This window comes from Notamacropus eugenii, chromosome 3 (genome assembly GCF_028372415.1).
Source record: "Notamacropus eugenii isolate mMacEug1 chromosome 3, mMacEug1.pri_v2, whole genome shotgun sequence".
Classification (NCBI taxonomy): domain Eukaryota; kingdom Metazoa; phylum Chordata; class Mammalia; order Diprotodontia; family Macropodidae; genus Notamacropus; species Notamacropus eugenii.
In genome coordinates this window covers 441,302,343-441,318,696 of record NC_092874.1, presented here as the reverse complement: position 1 = coordinate 441,318,696, position 16,354 = coordinate 441,302,343, and the positions used below count along the sequence as shown (strand labels likewise).

General features: G+C 39.5%; 1 protein-coding gene across 5 annotated transcripts in view; it reads left to right on the top strand.

The window, feature by feature from the left end:
- ITPR1 (inositol 1,4,5-trisphosphate receptor type 1) overlaps positions 1-16,354 on the top strand; it is a 384,526-nt gene that overhangs the window by 175,772 nt on the left and 192,400 nt on the right. For all 5 annotated transcript variants that reach the window (XM_072598619.1, XM_072598616.1, XM_072598617.1 and 2 more), the window contains 9 exons: positions 1,257-1,411; positions 5,035-5,134; positions 5,597-5,757; positions 6,786-6,927; positions 7,725-7,883; positions 10,590-10,762; positions 11,775-11,894; positions 12,751-12,945; positions 15,455-15,706. In XM_072598619.1, coding sequence (XP_072454720.1) covers positions 1,257-1,411; positions 5,035-5,134; positions 5,597-5,757; positions 6,786-6,927; positions 7,725-7,883; positions 10,590-10,762; positions 11,775-11,894; positions 12,751-12,945; positions 15,455-15,706 — 1,457 coding nt within the window. The remainder of the gene's footprint in view (positions 1-1,256; positions 1,412-5,034; positions 5,135-5,596; positions 5,758-6,785; positions 6,928-7,724; positions 7,884-10,589; positions 10,763-11,774; positions 11,895-12,750; positions 12,946-15,454; positions 15,707-16,354) is intronic.

Below are 16,354 nucleotides of genomic sequence, written 5' to 3'. Positions count from 1 at the left end.
AAGGAAGATGTGGCAAGTTCTGGATATTGAGTTTTTTCAGAGGAGGTGATGGAAGGAAAATACTTAGACAAATGGTTAATGAAAAAAGGCAAAACCTTGGGGACCCTGTCCCAAACTTCAAAGGAGGACTCCGTCTCCTCTTTGGCCGTGGATATCTTTAACTTGCCTCTTCTCTGTCATGGACTTTACTTTCTTTGCTGTTGGAAAACAAAGGTTCTGTCCAAGAGAAGCTGGTTGGGAGAGCTGGAAAACCTGCTATACCTAGTTGCAGTTTGTTACCAAATATCTGAAGTTCTGCTGACTGTTAAGGCATTTTTCTTATGCCTCACTGGCAGGGAGAATTAAAGCCCATTGAGATGCACAGGGATAAAAAGGACCTTGAAAACCCAAGCGTCTTGTTAGGATTTACTTTAAAATTCAAAATATCTCAGGCGGATGGGCATCTGACCTATTTTTGAAAGAACTTCCTTAAGAGGAGATTTTACAGTCTCTCCAGAAAGCGCAGGTTGTTCAGTAGGCCTTGTTCTCAGTAATTTTGGGCTTCTTGCTAACTCAGGTTTCTGATATTTCAGTATAATTTTACCCTTAAGTTATTTAAGACATACTTTCCTATTCAATTCTGGATGAATGAACTGGACCCATCTGATTATATAACCTATACTGTCGGCCAGCATATAGAAGGATATTTTAGAAGCCATTGAATTCACCCCCCTCATCTTGCAGATGAAATAACTCAAGCCTAGAAAGGTTAATAAATGAGTCGCCCCAGGTAACATGTACTGTGAGTGAATGAGCTCAGATCTGAAACTTCTTGTAAAAACATTTGTCCTAGACATACTGCGGCTGCTCTTGGATTGAAATCGGCCATTTCTTCCTTGAAAAATGGATTGTTCCTTTAATATGATCAGTGTAGACCACCACTTAGAGCAAAGTCCTCAGATGAATTGGACTTAGAGGCTTTTAGGTTTCTGGCTGATCCCTTTTATCACCAGTGGAACTGTTTGCATGGAAGACCAGGACTGTTACCCAAGGTTAATTTAAAAGGCATTGCTGTGGGAGGCAGGTTGCATAATTTTTTTTGGCCAAAGTGCAAATTGTCGATTTTTATGACCTTTCTGAAACAGAGGTGTAGTTTCTTGCCAACTCCTGGCATTCAGAGTCATTCTTCTTGGTACCTGTGGCTTAAAAGATGATGTTAGTACATGTGGCATTTGGCAAACCACTTCTCTGACTTGTCGATGAATTTTCTTCCTCAGATGGACTCAGATCAGGATGCATCAAGAAGCAGACTACGAAATGCCCAGGAAAAGATGGCATACTCTCTGGTCTCTGTGCCTGAAGGAAATGACATCTCCTCCATCTTTGAGCTAGATCCTACCACTTTGCGAGGGGGTGATAGCCTTGTTCCAAGGTACGACAGAAAAGCAGTCCCCTTTAGGAGTCACTCAGTGTTTGGAACCTGACTTCATGGTGATGCCTTTTGATGTAGGTTGGCATAGCACTTCCAAATCTACATACTGCTTCCATGGATATCGTCTCATTTGAAATTTCTCAACAGCCCTTTGAGGAAGGCAGGGCAGATAATCTCATTTCTCTTTTTATAGATGAGGGAATTGAGGCATGGAAAAGTTGTGATCTGACCAATATCAAGTGGCTAAAGATCAAGAGTACAGATCTCTCGTGTCTAGTTCCAGTGCTCGAGCAGCTGCATTGCTTTGTCATCTCAAACCGACCACTATTGTAGAAAAAAAAGTTGTACATCCAGGTTTTCCTGAGGAAGGCCAGTATTGTATTAACTAGCCAACGTTTGGAGCAGTTGACCTCTGGAACCCTTTGTCCATTGGAAAAAAGGACCATAGATTTAGAGCCAGAAGGGACATGGATAGTTTCCTAATGCAATCTCCTTCTTTTACAAAACCAAGTGCTAGACAGGGAAAGTGACCTGCCTGAGGTCAGATAGGAAATAATGGTGGAGGTAGGATTTGAAACTTATTTTCTCCAATTGCAAGTCCAACACTCTATCCTCTCCACCTTCATCTAATTGTTCAGGAGTCATACCTGAAACATATTATCAAGTAAGAGTCTAAAGGGCCCAGTTAGGATGTGCCATGGTCAGGAAGACACATGAAAGTAATTTAAGTTGAATAGTCTTAGTATTTGTAGTTTCCTTTCCCCTTCCTGATTGGGTGCTGTTGACCAAATGAAGAAATAATAGGAAAGAAAAAATGTTGGTAATGGTATATTGGAAATGTTGGATGGCTCCGTGGATGGTAGTAAGGGTGCTAATGTTATAAGATAAGAGTTTAGTTTTGTTGTACTTTTGAGGGAATGTGGTATATTATGGATCTATTTGCATCAAACGTTCATTCAGTAAAGTTTTAGTAAATGCTGGCTATGTACCGAACAAATGTATTTAGGCATTGAAGGCAATGCGAAGGTAAATACGTGTCTGCCCTCAAGAACCTGACAGTCTAATGGTGAGGACTGCCAGTGATCCATGTACAAAGTGATAAGAGAATTCCAAAGAGTGATCAATCACTTTTGACAAAAATGGGGAATCAAGGCTTCTTGGAGAATATGGCTTTTCATATGGACCTTGAAAAATGAATAGAACCTCAGTAGGTCAGCGTGGTTACAAGCAGATGTTTCAGGCATCAGTAGTAGAATGAATAGAGGCCCAGAATGAAAAAAAATTCTTTCTTCAGTTTATCTGGAGCATGGGCTCTATTGTGGAGAGTGATGGAAAATAAAGCTGAAAGGAGAAATTGAAATAAAATTATAGAAGGGCCCTGGATGTCAGGCTTTTTATTTGTCAGGTAGAGGGAAACTGAAGGAACTTTTTGAGCAGAGGTAGAAAATGATCAGGTCTGGGCACCAGGAAGACTCATCAATCAGTAGAACAAAGGAGAGACTGGGAGTGGGAAGGGATTGGTTAGGAGGGGATCGCTCTAATCTGGTTCAGAGGTGACGAGGACTTGACCAATGATGTTGGTGGCAGGAAAAGAAAAGAAGAGCCTAATGAGGGAGAATGTGTAGGGAAAGCATCAGCAAAACCTGGCAGCTGATTAGATAAAGGGTCTAAAGAATAGGGGCACACAGATGATCTTTACTCAGAGGGAGGATTTTTAGGAATTAAATTAATTTTCAAAATAGGGAAAACCGGAGTCAGTTTGGAGAGGAGTGACAGGTACTACTGGTTGGTTTTGGATATGATGAGTTTGAAGTCCTTATGGTACATCAGTATTAAGATGTCCAATAGACCTTTGGAAATATGGGTCTAGAGATGAAGAATTTGGGGCTATATTATTTCTTACATGCAAATTATCATTGGCAACATGCAGTTGAAATATAGTTTTTATGATACCTAAATATTGATTTGTATTATATTATGGGTAATATTCTTTTTAAGGATATTGACATTTTGCCATATTTCCTAGCATATCCTTAACTAGTCCCCTCTTGTGTAAGCTTCCCTGAAAAAAAAAAGCCAGTTCAGCATATCAGAAAAGTTGGCCATCATATTCAGTATTCATGCCCAGAGTTCCATATTTCTATAAAGAAAGGGAAGATTTGTTAACAGGGTGTTAAAGGAGCCTTACCATGTCACTCTGCTGTGTTATAACACGACAGGTGTTATTCTTCTTTCCTGGATGCCTTCCCTTCGCCTCTCCAGATGCAATCCATCCTTCAAAGCCCAGCTCCATTTCCACCCCCTCTATGAGGCCTTTCTGAAATCTCTGGTCCTCAGTTTATTTCCTTCTTTGCTGAATTCCTGCAGAATGTGGTTATTTAGCACTCCCATATTTGCAGATGTGTCCATTCACACAGGAGAAGACCAAATGAATGCAGAATGCATCACCCATATTTTAACATGTATCTAAGCAGATAGCCAGTAGAGCTTGTTGAATACTATGTATATCGGAGACAGACAAAATACGGACAGTAATTTGGACCTAGGGTTGAAAGGGAGGAGAGGTGACTACATTTTCAGAAAATTGCAAAACACTTTTACTGATCCTGTGTAGCCTCCCATAAAAACAAAGAATCATCTTTTCATTTGTGTAGTGTTGTGCAGTGAAAGTGAGACACAGAATGCCACTGCTTCCAAACAGCTAAATATGAATGTTACATAGAGGAAAGCTCCATGGTGGGTGAGAGCATACGACAACATATTAGGATTATATATAAAGGATTCTCTCCTCTGCCCCCCCAAAAAAGCAAAGAATTTCATGAAGGAATTGTGTTACAGTGAGAATTTAAGGACTGGGTGCTATGGCAAGAGTAGGAGATGGATTTAGTACTACACTGATGCTTTCCTGATGAGAAAGGTTGGTCAGGTTTTGGTAATGTGCATGAGACTAGGCACACATGGCTGGGGTGGAATTGGCCTCATTCCTGAATCAATAAGGCCACAGATGCATTTAAATATTTAAAGAAAATTTCCCTGGGTAACAGATTCTTGTTGTCATCTTGTGTTATTTATTGTTACTTATTAGTGCAGCTAACTCAGGCTACTTAAAGGTGGAGACTATTTATTTTTTAGTATTTCTGTATCCTGCATTCAAATGTGTGGTTAACATATCAGACCCTCAATAAATAGTAGTTTAATTGGAGGCCAGAACGGGGGAGGATATAGTGTTGCCCATAAAAAGTCACAGGATTTAAGAAGTTGATGCTAGGATACTTGTCATGGGTATGACCACTTTAATATGCCAGATCTGAGAATTTGAAAAGATTATGAGCCAGGCCAAAGAAATTTATTATCATAAATTGATAGGCATTAAGCACCTACTAGCACTTGGTGCTAGTAGGTACTTTAAAAAATATGCATTGCAGTATATATGGCAGAAAGAACCACAACCAAAAAACAATCACAAAAAAAAAAAATACCGAAAACAAAACTCACCAATTATCTTCTGTACATTTACTTTGTGGGAGGGGGCAGTTGGAATGTTTGGAAACATGCTGATTACTGAAATTACCTAAAAAAATGACCTGAAATGCCCTAGATAAATTCTTGTTTGCTTTTAAAAGGAACTCCTACGTCAGACTCAGACACCTGTGCACTAATACCTGGGTTCACAGCACAAATATCCCCATTGACAAGGAAGAAGAAAAACCGGTGATGCTTAAAGTAAGTCTGGGAACTTGGCTGCTGACTTGAGTCTTTGGTTGATCCCCAGTGAAAGGGTTTCATTGTGTCCAGAAGGGAAACATACCAACATGTCAAGTTTTGTTGATTCATGACCAACTTGAACATGGCCAAGCTAGAGTTCTCCCAAAGAATTCTCCACAGAAAGACCTGAAGTGAAGCAAGCTCAGAGCTGTAGAAATAATGAGACCATTTAGTTTAGCTTCTTGTCTTTAAGATTATGCAATTACCTGGATTTTCATGCCTATCTTAAGAACAGTTTTGGCTGCTAACAATGTTTTGACTTATAAACTTGAAGGCCATTAAATTTTCAATTGATATTTAAATATAAAGCACCGTGAAAAAATGTGCCCTTTCCATTACCTTATATAGTTAAGCCCAATAGAAGTTCCACTTCCTGGCCTCTTAACCCTTTTGTTTCTTGGATTTTCTTGTATTTTTCAGATTGGCACATCTCCCGTGAAGGAGGACAAGGAAGCTTTTGCCATAGTTCCAGTGTCTCCTGCCGAGGTTCGGGATTTGGACTTTGCCAATGATGCAAGCAAGGTTTTGGGATCCATTGCTGGCAAGCTGGAAAAGGGGACTATCACACAGAATGAAAGAAGGTAACGGGACCAGCAAGTGAAATGCATTTTCTCCTTTCCACCGGGCATATAATTACTTGTCTTGGTAGTGGGCTAGAACACGCAATCAGGGTGCACTAGTGACCTCTTCTCATGAGCCACTTTAGAATCTTGCAACCATTTGTAAACGGAGCAGAGGCTTTTACTCATTCCTCTTGGATTGGATCACTGACTTCCTTACCAGATCCTTGTAATCTTAAAAAGCACTGATGATTTCAACTTTTAGTTTTCAGTAATGAAAGTTTCCCCATCTGTAAAATGAGGTAGTTGGACTTATGTGTCATCTGAAGTCCCTTTCAACTTGAAATCTATAATTCTGTAACTTTTTTGTTTCTGCCCTCAATTATGAAAGACTTCTAATTTGGGGAAGATTTATTGATAAGGAACTTGGTTACTAAATTGTTGACTAAGGAGATTAGCATTTTCTCATATCTATATCTAGATATCTATTTTACACACACACACACACACACACACACACACCCAACATCTTGTTTAATGCTTTTTGGTTTCACTCTCTTCAGTATATAATATATTTGCTATTGAAGGTCTCTAGCAAACAAAGGAATTAAGGATGTTTAGACTGAGGAAGACTTGGGAGAAGAAGGCAGAAGATAAGTCAAATATTCCTTAAACATTTGCAGTAGTTATAATTGTCTTTGGCTTCCTGGAGGAAGTTCTAGTCTGACAAAACAAAGGTGCCAAAGGTAGTTGAATACATCTGTTATGTTGAAGAAGTCTTAGCTTGTTCTGCTTGGCCCCAGAGGACAGAATTAGAAGGACTGTTTGGAAATGCCAGAGAGAAAGATTGAGGCTTAACATAAAGGAAAAGGTCCTAACCCTTAGAGCTTTGCTCAGATAAAGAGGGCTTCCTTGGAGGCTGGAATGGTCTAGATGACCATGCATCAGAGAGAATGTGGAGGGGATTCCTGCTCAGATATGAGTTTGAGGAAATGTCTTCTTGGGTTCCTTCCAACTCTGAGAGTGTGTGATTCTGGTTTCTTTTCTAGATCTGTGACCAAGCTGCTTGAAGATCTAGTTTACTTTGTCACTGGTGGAACCAATTCAGGTCAAGATGTGCTTGAAGTAGTATTTTCCAAACCTAACAGAGAGCGCCAGAAACTGATGAGAGAACAGAATATTCTCAAGCAGGTCAGCTGGGCTCCATGACACGGGAAAGGTTGTAAAGAATGAATGGAAATCTTTCTTCCTGTAGAGTTCCTTCTGTGATTCCCCCAGAAGAGACTTATTCAGGCCTAAGGGCATCTGATTCCTGGGGCTAAGGTTTCCAAATAAATTGAAGGAGTTACTAGATTGACAAGAAGTAGAACGTTAGATATTCCATTCTCAGTCCTTTTCCTCACGATTGCTTCATGAATCTCCCTTCCTCTCTTTCTCCTCTAATAACCCCCAGTCCACAAGATATCCCACCATTATAAATTCTGACTTTTGCTCAGTTATGCCCCCGTTGGTTAAAGTGGGAACTGATGGATTGTTATGGGTGATGATTTTAGGGAATTCTTAAAGAGGAATTGTATCCTTTAGAAAATGTTGATTTCTTGCAATTAGTAAATGGGATATTGGGGAACAAAAATCCATTATATTGTACTCTGCATTATCAGCTATGTGAAGACAGAGACCATGTATGCCATTTTAACTTTGCTCTTTCCCTAGTGTTTAACTAAGTCCTTTACACATGCTAAATTTTTGTTGATTTCAGATTTAAAGCTCCTTTTTCAACAGTCAGTCAGCAAGCTGAATAAGTACTTGTTCAATGAATGCACAAATGAAATATGTATGATTTAGTTACAGAGTATAGAGTATATTATACTTAGTAGGTGCTCAGTTGCTTTTGACTCACTAAATCCTGATGTTTGCTTAGGGGCCAACAAATGATAAGCAGGGTGACAGTGCTATTTTCCATTTTCACTTGCTAAAACATCTTACAGATTTTCAAGCTACTGCAGGCCCCATTTACAGACTGTGGAGATGGACCGATGCTCCGTTTGGAGGAACTGGGGGACCAGCGGCATGCTCCCTTCCGACACATCTGCCGGCTGTGCTACAGGGTGTTAAGACATTCACAACAGGACTACAGAAAGAACCAGGTGTGGAATGGGCTAATCTGATGAGTAGTTGAATGATGGTAGAGTTTGTTAATTAAATGTGACTTCCTAAATGAAGTTGTCACTAGTCAAATTAATGTACCACATAGATTTTTCCCTTAATGGATAGGGTGGAAATTGAGATGCTGATTAGAGAGATGCTGACTTTTTTTCAGGCACCAGAGAGCCATTTTAGCCAGGGACCCTGACAAAAGTTCCATGAAAGCTATTATTTTATCTTACTTGATTTCGTCCTGATTTCTTATGGAACTTTCCATTGTATTCATGGTGTCTTCTCTTATTGGAAGAAAAATACCCTCGTGTACTCAAACTTTTGGATTTTTTGTCTGTTTCCCAACTTGATATTTCACTGGTATCAGGAATTCTTGGTGAGGAAATTCTTTCTCCCAATGCCGATCAGCTCCTGCTCTGCAGATTCGTAGTCTTAGAGAATTGCCTAGGTCACCAAGAGATCAATTCATGTGCTCAGGTTCAAACAGACATTAAACATCACTTGGACCATGTGTCGAGACTTGAACGTAGGTGTTCTGAACTCTGGATAGCTTTCACTCTACCTTTTACTACACGAGAGCGCTTCTTTCCTCGCCTTGTATCTTTCTTACTTCTATTTCCAGTCAACTGTTATGATTTCTCTTCAACTTGAAGCTGGCACAAGTCTGGTAGAATTCTGGGTTGATAAATCTGATTCCAAGGCATTCAGCAAATTTATTAAGAAATAAATTTTTTCATGTGAGATGAAATTTTTGGTCCATTATATCTGGAATTAAATTTGGACTTTCTTCTGCAATATTTTTTTCCTTTTCCATCATTAGGTAGGCTGAACTTTTTGAATGCTCCTATCTCTACTTAATTTCATAAGTCAAATATGAAATCATACAAGTCTAATTTGTTCATTATTTTGTTGAATCTTTCCATTTCATCTGTCTGGGTTATTGGTAATTTAGATTTCCCTTGCCAGAATGTGGGCTATGAGGAAATTTTTTTAAATGAGGGCTAGACTCAAATTCGTACCTGAGTTTGTGCCATGTCCTGGTCATAATAACTAATTTTAGTATTTGAAGGCTTGTAGAGTACTTTCTATGTTTTATCTCACTTGACCCTTCCATCAGAAGTATGTCCTGTAAGTGCAGAGGATGAATCTACAAACATAGCTGAGCATGTTCTTCAAATGGTGGCTATTCTGTCCATCACTGATTTTTCCTCTGATTCCTTCCAAGTTTGGAGGATCTTCCTGAGCTTTCATTCTGTGGGTATAGCCTTCAAGAATTCAAGGTCATTTCTGTGCCATGATGGATGACGATGTCAGTTTCCAAGGTGTATGTCCAACTGACACATTATAGCTCAGTAGAATAATAGACCACAGAATTAGATAGAGGAAGTCTATATCCACACTGTCCTGGAAGGATAATTATCTGCCCTATTCAAGTCTCCAAATGAGTGGTACACTTGGGCACTCCCTCAGTATAGGTAAAGCCTTGCTTTTAGGAATGTTCCCCTAGAACAGAGATTTTTAAACATTTTTGTGTCATGGATGCCTTTGGCAGCCTGATAAATCCTATGTTTTTGAATGCATAAAATAGGATGAATGTAAAACACAGAATGATGATGATGGTGATAGCTTACATTTTTGTAGTGCTTACTATGTTTTAGAAATTGGACTAATGCTAGTAAGTATCATTTGATCCTCACGACATCCTGGGTGATAGGCACTATTATTATCTGTTTTACAGATGAGGAAACTGAGGCTAACAAGCAAATGATTTGTCCAAGGTCACATAGTGAGTTAATGTCTCAGGTTGGATTTGAACTCAGGTCTTCCTGACTCTAGGTCAAACACTCTACTCATTTTGCCACCTAGCTACCCTTCACTGTAATCTTCTAGGTTTACAAAAGAAGCCAATTATTTTGAAATATTCTTGTCACAATACTTAAAAAACCAAGATCATGGATTCAACGTTGAGAACACCTGCCCTAGAACATCAGGGAAGATCATTGTGTAGTAGAAAAATCAGGACAGACCTGAGTTCAAAGTGTGGCTCTGTCATTTACTAAATATATGATTCCAGGCGAGTCTTTGAGCCTCTCTGAGCCTCAGTTTCCACATTTATAAAGTGGATTTTACTAGTACTTGTAGTACCTAATTGTAATAAGGATGTTCTGATATTTTGCAAGCAGGTTTTTTGTGACTATTACTATAAAAGAGAGATGATCACAGGGATTTATTTCAATTCACATGGATCTTGGAGAGGGAAAAATTGGGATGAAACCATTCAAAAGGGTTCAGATAGGAATTGACATGCAGCTGCTTGGCATGAACAGAGCAGAGAGCACCAGTTAGATCCTCTTAAATTAGTAATAAATTCAGAGCTAATAAACAAAGTCTGACCTTTGAAAATTGCCACTGGTTTAAAATTCAAACTGTGTACTTAATGAAACACCCCTACCTGAAAGAATTATGTGATGCTTTGCTCAATTGTATTCAGTTAGCGGATTTAGTAAAATATGGGGTATGAGAACATTTTAGCTTTCACTTTGGGGGGTCATATTATTCCCAAAGTAAAATTCTAGAGGTAGTAACTTCAGTTTCCATATAAATTTTGACTCTGATCAGTGAATCTGTGTCCTTTCCTTTAATTCTCAACGTGATTACAAATGCCTTTTGTTCCCCCCAATCCCACTCTCCCAAAGGAGTACATTGCCAAGCAGTTTGGCTTCATGCAGAAGCAAATTGGCTATGATGTTCTGGCGGAAGACACAATCACAGCTCTGCTCCACAACAATCGGAAACTCCTGGAGAAGCACATTACTGCTGCAGAGATCGACACCTTTGTCAGCCTCGTGAGAAAAAACCGGGAGCCCAGGTGAGGTGGACCCAAAGTTGTGGGGACAACCAGGGGGTGCATACCCAGCCTTTTAGGCTAGGGAACTCACCTGGAGAAGGTGAACTCAGGTCTCTTAGGTTATATTTCCTTGAGGTTACCAGGACTTGGTCTCGATGAAGCTAATCATTTCCTTTTGAATTTTTTCCAAGTCACTTGTCAGATTCTTACCCTTAGGAAGGCAGAGGGACTCATCATTCCTTGCTGACCTAGAATCTTGCCAGAAGGTGATATCGCTGTGGCCAGAGTGAATTGTTACTTGACTGGTTCACATGTCAACACAGAAGTTACTAAATGATACTAAATGTACACAGGCTGTTTTTATTCCTTTAAATTTACTTCAAGGCCTCCTATATTGACATTGACTGGATCAGAGGTAGACAGCCAGTGACATTGGTGTAGTTACTGAGGGCAAGCAAAAGGGTGGATTGTGGCACTCTGCTACTATATGTGGGAGCAGTGGCACAAAGAGAACTGTTTGGAAGTAGGACTCTTAAGAGCAAATCAAGACTTTGATTCTGCCTCTGTAAATAGTTTTCTCTCTCTAGGCCTCATTTTCCTTATCTCTAAAATGCGATGGATAGCTAGGGTCCCTTCTAGTCCTAAAATCTAGGACAACATATACCTCTTTTCTCTCTCTCTCCTTCTACTCCTTTCTGAGTTCTTCCTTGTCTTCCATTTTTCTTTCCCTTATCTCCTTTAAAATCTTCCTTTCTGTGCCCAGATTTTGGGTTTCCAGTAATATTAATTGGCAGTGGGGATACTTAGGACACTCAGCATTTATGCTCCTTCTCAGAGTCTGCTGTGTAGATGAACCCACTTTTCAATCATTGCTTCATTTGGCAAATCTTAAAGCACCATGCAAATATGAGCTATTTTCATTATTATATCATTAGCTATTTTCAGGGCATCTTAACCTGTGGGTCTTAGATGGAAAGAATTTCTTTTATCTGAAGAGAATACCCATTTTTTTGTGTTTTCTACTTTCCAATAGATTCTTAGATTACCTCTCTGACCTGTGTGTGTCCATGAACAAATCAATTCCGGTGACCCAAGAACTGATCTGTAAAGCCGTGCTGAACCCAACCAATGCTGACATCCTGATTGAGACTAAGTGAGTGGCAATCTGATGATTTTAAGGCTATTGGAGAGATGGGAGTTTGTTTAGGCATTGAAAGTGCTAGAAGATTCCAGCCAATGTATGTTGCCAGGTGAATCCAAACCACCGAAGGAATCATAGTTGGTAGGAGGTATAATTATCCAAAATAGGATGGTATTATGTATTTCTTTTGGAAAGTGCTATCTTATTAATTTGCATGCAGAGCATTCATGTTAATCTCTTCTTCAAGATGGTTCCACTGCTTTCATTTGGCTAGGCTTAGCTGAGATACCAATTAAAATGTGAGCGTTTCTTTTTAGCCACTCAACGTAATGTGAAATATTTACAATTGTGCAAAAATGTTAAGCATCTTTAGGTCTGGAAGGAAGTAATTTTTATTTGCTGTGACTGTACTATACTGAGAGATTCCTGAAATGTCATCCTGACATTTTTTTATTTGGGTGGAAAAAACTGACAGCAATAGTGATAGCTGCTCTATATGAAAGAGGTCTGTTCTGAAAAAAGCATTTCATCATAGATAGGATAGGGGTTATATTCTTAACTTTTAACTCTAAACATGCTGTTGAGATCTTTGTTTGTGGGATGTTTATATCTACCAAGCACAATCTAATTTGTCATTGGCTCTAGGTTATTCACATGTTTCTAGGCCTAATTTGTTATAGGCCCTGGGCATTTGTAGTGTGAAGTTATATCTGAGTTTCAAGTGCCTAGATCATCTACTGGGCTGAACTCCTAGAGCCACAGGCCTGTTTTATCACCAGGTGTGGGGTTTGTAATATCTCCAGAGCCCAAGTGGCTTCCATAAGAACTCAAATGAATGATACTGGTTCTTCATCTCCTCATTATCCAGGTTGGTTCTTTCTCGTTTTGAGTTTGAAGGAGTGTCCTCTGGTGAAAATGCTCTGGAAGCTGGAGAAGATGAGGAGGAGGTCTGGTTATTTTGGAGAGACAGCAACAAGGAGATCCGTAGTAAGAGTGTCCGGGAGCTGGCCCAGGATGCTAAAGAAGGGCAGAAAGAAGACCGGGATGTCCTCAGCTACTACAGGTGATCAGAACACCTGGGGTTTGACTCTGACATGGGAATCCCAGGTGCTAGGGAATCAGGAATGCTCACGTGCTCACTGGTTTCACTTGCTGTCAAGGCACAAAGTTATCTGCCAGTCATATGATGAATAACAAAGCAAGTGTGGTGTTGATTATCTCAGGGCTTAGGAATCAATTCAGTATAGGAGAGGCAATGGAGCATAGGGGAAAGAGCTTTGGCCTTGCAGTCAGGTGAGACCCAGGTTGGACTTGCATCCTTCATACTTACTACCTGTGACAATGGAGAAGATATTATATCTCTCTGAGTCTGTGTCCCCCTCTCTTCCAAAGAGATAATAATACCTTTTCTGCCACCTTCATGCAGTTGTTTGGAGAAAAGTAGTCATGGGCTAGAAGGGACCCCTGAGTCCATCTACCCCATCCAAATCTGGTCATTTCACAGATGAGGAAACTGAGCAGAGCTCAGTCACATGTGTTGCCCAAGTTCACATAGATAGTAAGCATCACCCCTAGAGCAGAGGTCCTTGACCTGGGCTCCATAGATGGTCCACGAATTTATTTCAGAGGCCCTTTGAACCTGGGTAGGAAAAATGAAATCTTTATTTTCACTAACTTCTAACTGGAACTAATCTTTTCTTTCAACTGTTTGAAAATGGTATTCTGAGGAGGAGATTGTGACACAAAAGAAATGTTAAAAACCCTTGGCCTAGGGCCAGATTTTGTTTTCATTTGAATTATACTGCCTTCTAGGCGATGTGTGGAAGATATGCGTAAGGCATTTCGTAAGCCTTAATGTGCTAGCTCTATAAATGTCTGATATTATCATCATCCCAGGGATAGCAGCTTAGCCTGGCTCGAGTGGAGCATTTGTTCAGATTCAGAGTACTTGGTTCCACATTCCACCTGTGGTACTCACTAGCAGTATGGTCACAGATTTGGATTATTGTTGAGTTAGACTTAGCTAGATCGTAACAGTTCTAGTCAATACATGCCTCTCAGGTCAACTAGAAATTTCCACCAACCTCAGACCATCACTCAAGATGTAAGAGCTAGGCTAGTCCTACTCAAGAACTTAACAAGGTCTTCGTGCACTTTTACTCCCTCTAGTAATACAGATCACCACCCCTTCTAGAACTGGATAGTCAATTTTAGTAAATAGTCTTCTAGAGTTGGATAGGACAAGAGATTCTTGGGGACTATCTGGGAATAAGCTTCTCTGCTCTGATCTGTATCATCTACAGATCAACTAAGTAGGTCTGGAGATGATAGAAATAGAATGTAAGACTAGTTATTATAACTGTGCTTAATAATAATTAATAGCCCCCCCTCCCAGAGTTGTGAGGATCAAATGAGAGAATAACTGTAAAGCACTTAGCACGATGTCTGGCATATAGTAGGCACTGTATATATACGGTAGTTATTGTTATGGAATCCATCATTGGTCTCATAGCAGAAGTCCTTTACAACTTGACAGAGGACCGTCAGAGTTTTCATTCCTCTGGCCTAGCTTTCAGCACTCCAAGCTCACTTGTACATCTCAGTGAAACTTTAGGACAGAAATTTAGTACAGGATATTAGTAGCAATTGAATATTTTTCAAATTTGGGGAATTAACAAAAGCCCCAGAGTCCAACACAAACAACAAAAAAGAACATAAAACTTAGTCCATAAATCCACACTGGAGAACGTAGACAATGGAGATATGTGCGAAGGATTGGAGGTTGAAATTACTTCCATCTAGTGCTGCAAAAGAAGACAAGGAGGGTAGAGTTGATGAGAAAATGGGTTTTGTGAAATAAAATGATTTTCTCATTTGGAAGATCTCTGCCAATGATCTTTGAAGCTTATGGTTTTCTCAAGTTGCAGCCATCATCTGATGAGTTAATTTACTCCAAAGATAATAAGAAAGGGCCTTCCTAATAAATGACAGCTCAGGTGAGAGCATCTTTGTTGGGGAGGGGAGCCATGAAATGGATTTTAAGTTGTTTGAAAAGAAGGTGTGAGATGTAAAAACTTGTGCATGAAGGTATGAATACATATAATTCTGTATCTTTTTTAAAAATGATAATTGCTAATGATATTTCCATAGTACCTGCTGTGTGCCAGGCTCTGGGTCAAGTGCTTTTTACAAATATCTTATGTGATCCTCACAATCCTGTGAGATAGGTGCTATAATTATTCCCATTTTACAGTTGAAGAAGCTGAGGCAGACAGATTAAGTTACTCATCCAGAGTCACACGCTTAGGAAGTGTCTGAGGAACTCAGGTCTTTCTGACGCCAAGCTCTGCCCTGTATCTAATGAGTCTCCTACCTGCCTGCTAGGCAGAGGTTAAATGACTTGCCCAAGGTCACAAACATCTAGTAAGTGTCTGAGGCCAAATGTGAACTTAGGTCTTCCTGACACCAGGCCCAACACTCTATCCACTGTGCCGTCTGGTGCCATACTTACTACATTTCGATGGGTCATTGGCTTGTAGGGCTTTTAAGAAAGTTCTTCTCTTTTTCACTAGGTATCAGCTGAACCTGTTTGCTAGAATGTGTTTGGATCGGCAGTATCTGGCCATCAATGAAATATCTGGCCAACTTGATGTAGACCTCATTCTTCGATGCATGTCTGATGAGAACTTGCCCTATGATCTGAGAGCATCGTTCTGTAGACTTATGCTCCATATGCATGTTGACAGAGACCCTCAAGAACAGGTTACTCCTGTGAAGTATGCCCGCTTGTGGTCAGAGATTCCCTCGGAAATAGCAATTGATGAGTAAGCTGACTTTCTTTTCCCATCAAACCCATTGCATGTTTTTATTCTCTTATATTCTGAGCAGAAATGACAGGCACGCTTTACAAGTTCAGATCATTTGTGGGAAGAAGGCTTTAAATTTAAAAAGCAGTTTGTCAATTAGCATTTATCAATGACCTGTTGTATTTCAGGCAGACACTATCCTAGGTGCTGGAGATATAAGTTCGTAAAATGTAATAATCCCAATTCACAAGTAGCTTATTTTCTAAAGAGGGAGACAACATATACATATATAGCTACATAGAGAATAAATATGAAGGAAGAAAATGCATAAAAGTTAAATACAAGGTAGTTTGGCTTTAAATGGTGAGCCTGCAAAATTTCATCATTCCATAAAAATTTTTGTTGCAAGTGTATAGGACTTTTAGATCTAAACTGGGAAATAAATCAAAGCAAATTTTGTACCATCATTAGAATAACATTCTCATATTTACATTAGAACATTTTTAATAGGTACCATTAACATTTTGCAGGCAGTCACTGAAAGACTATATTTTTCAAATGCCATTTTTGAAGGTTTCTAAACATGTAATTCCAGAAAATATTCATAAATTAGGATTTGTAGTTGGTTTTTATTTTTAAATGTTTGTCAGAACTTGGCATATATAT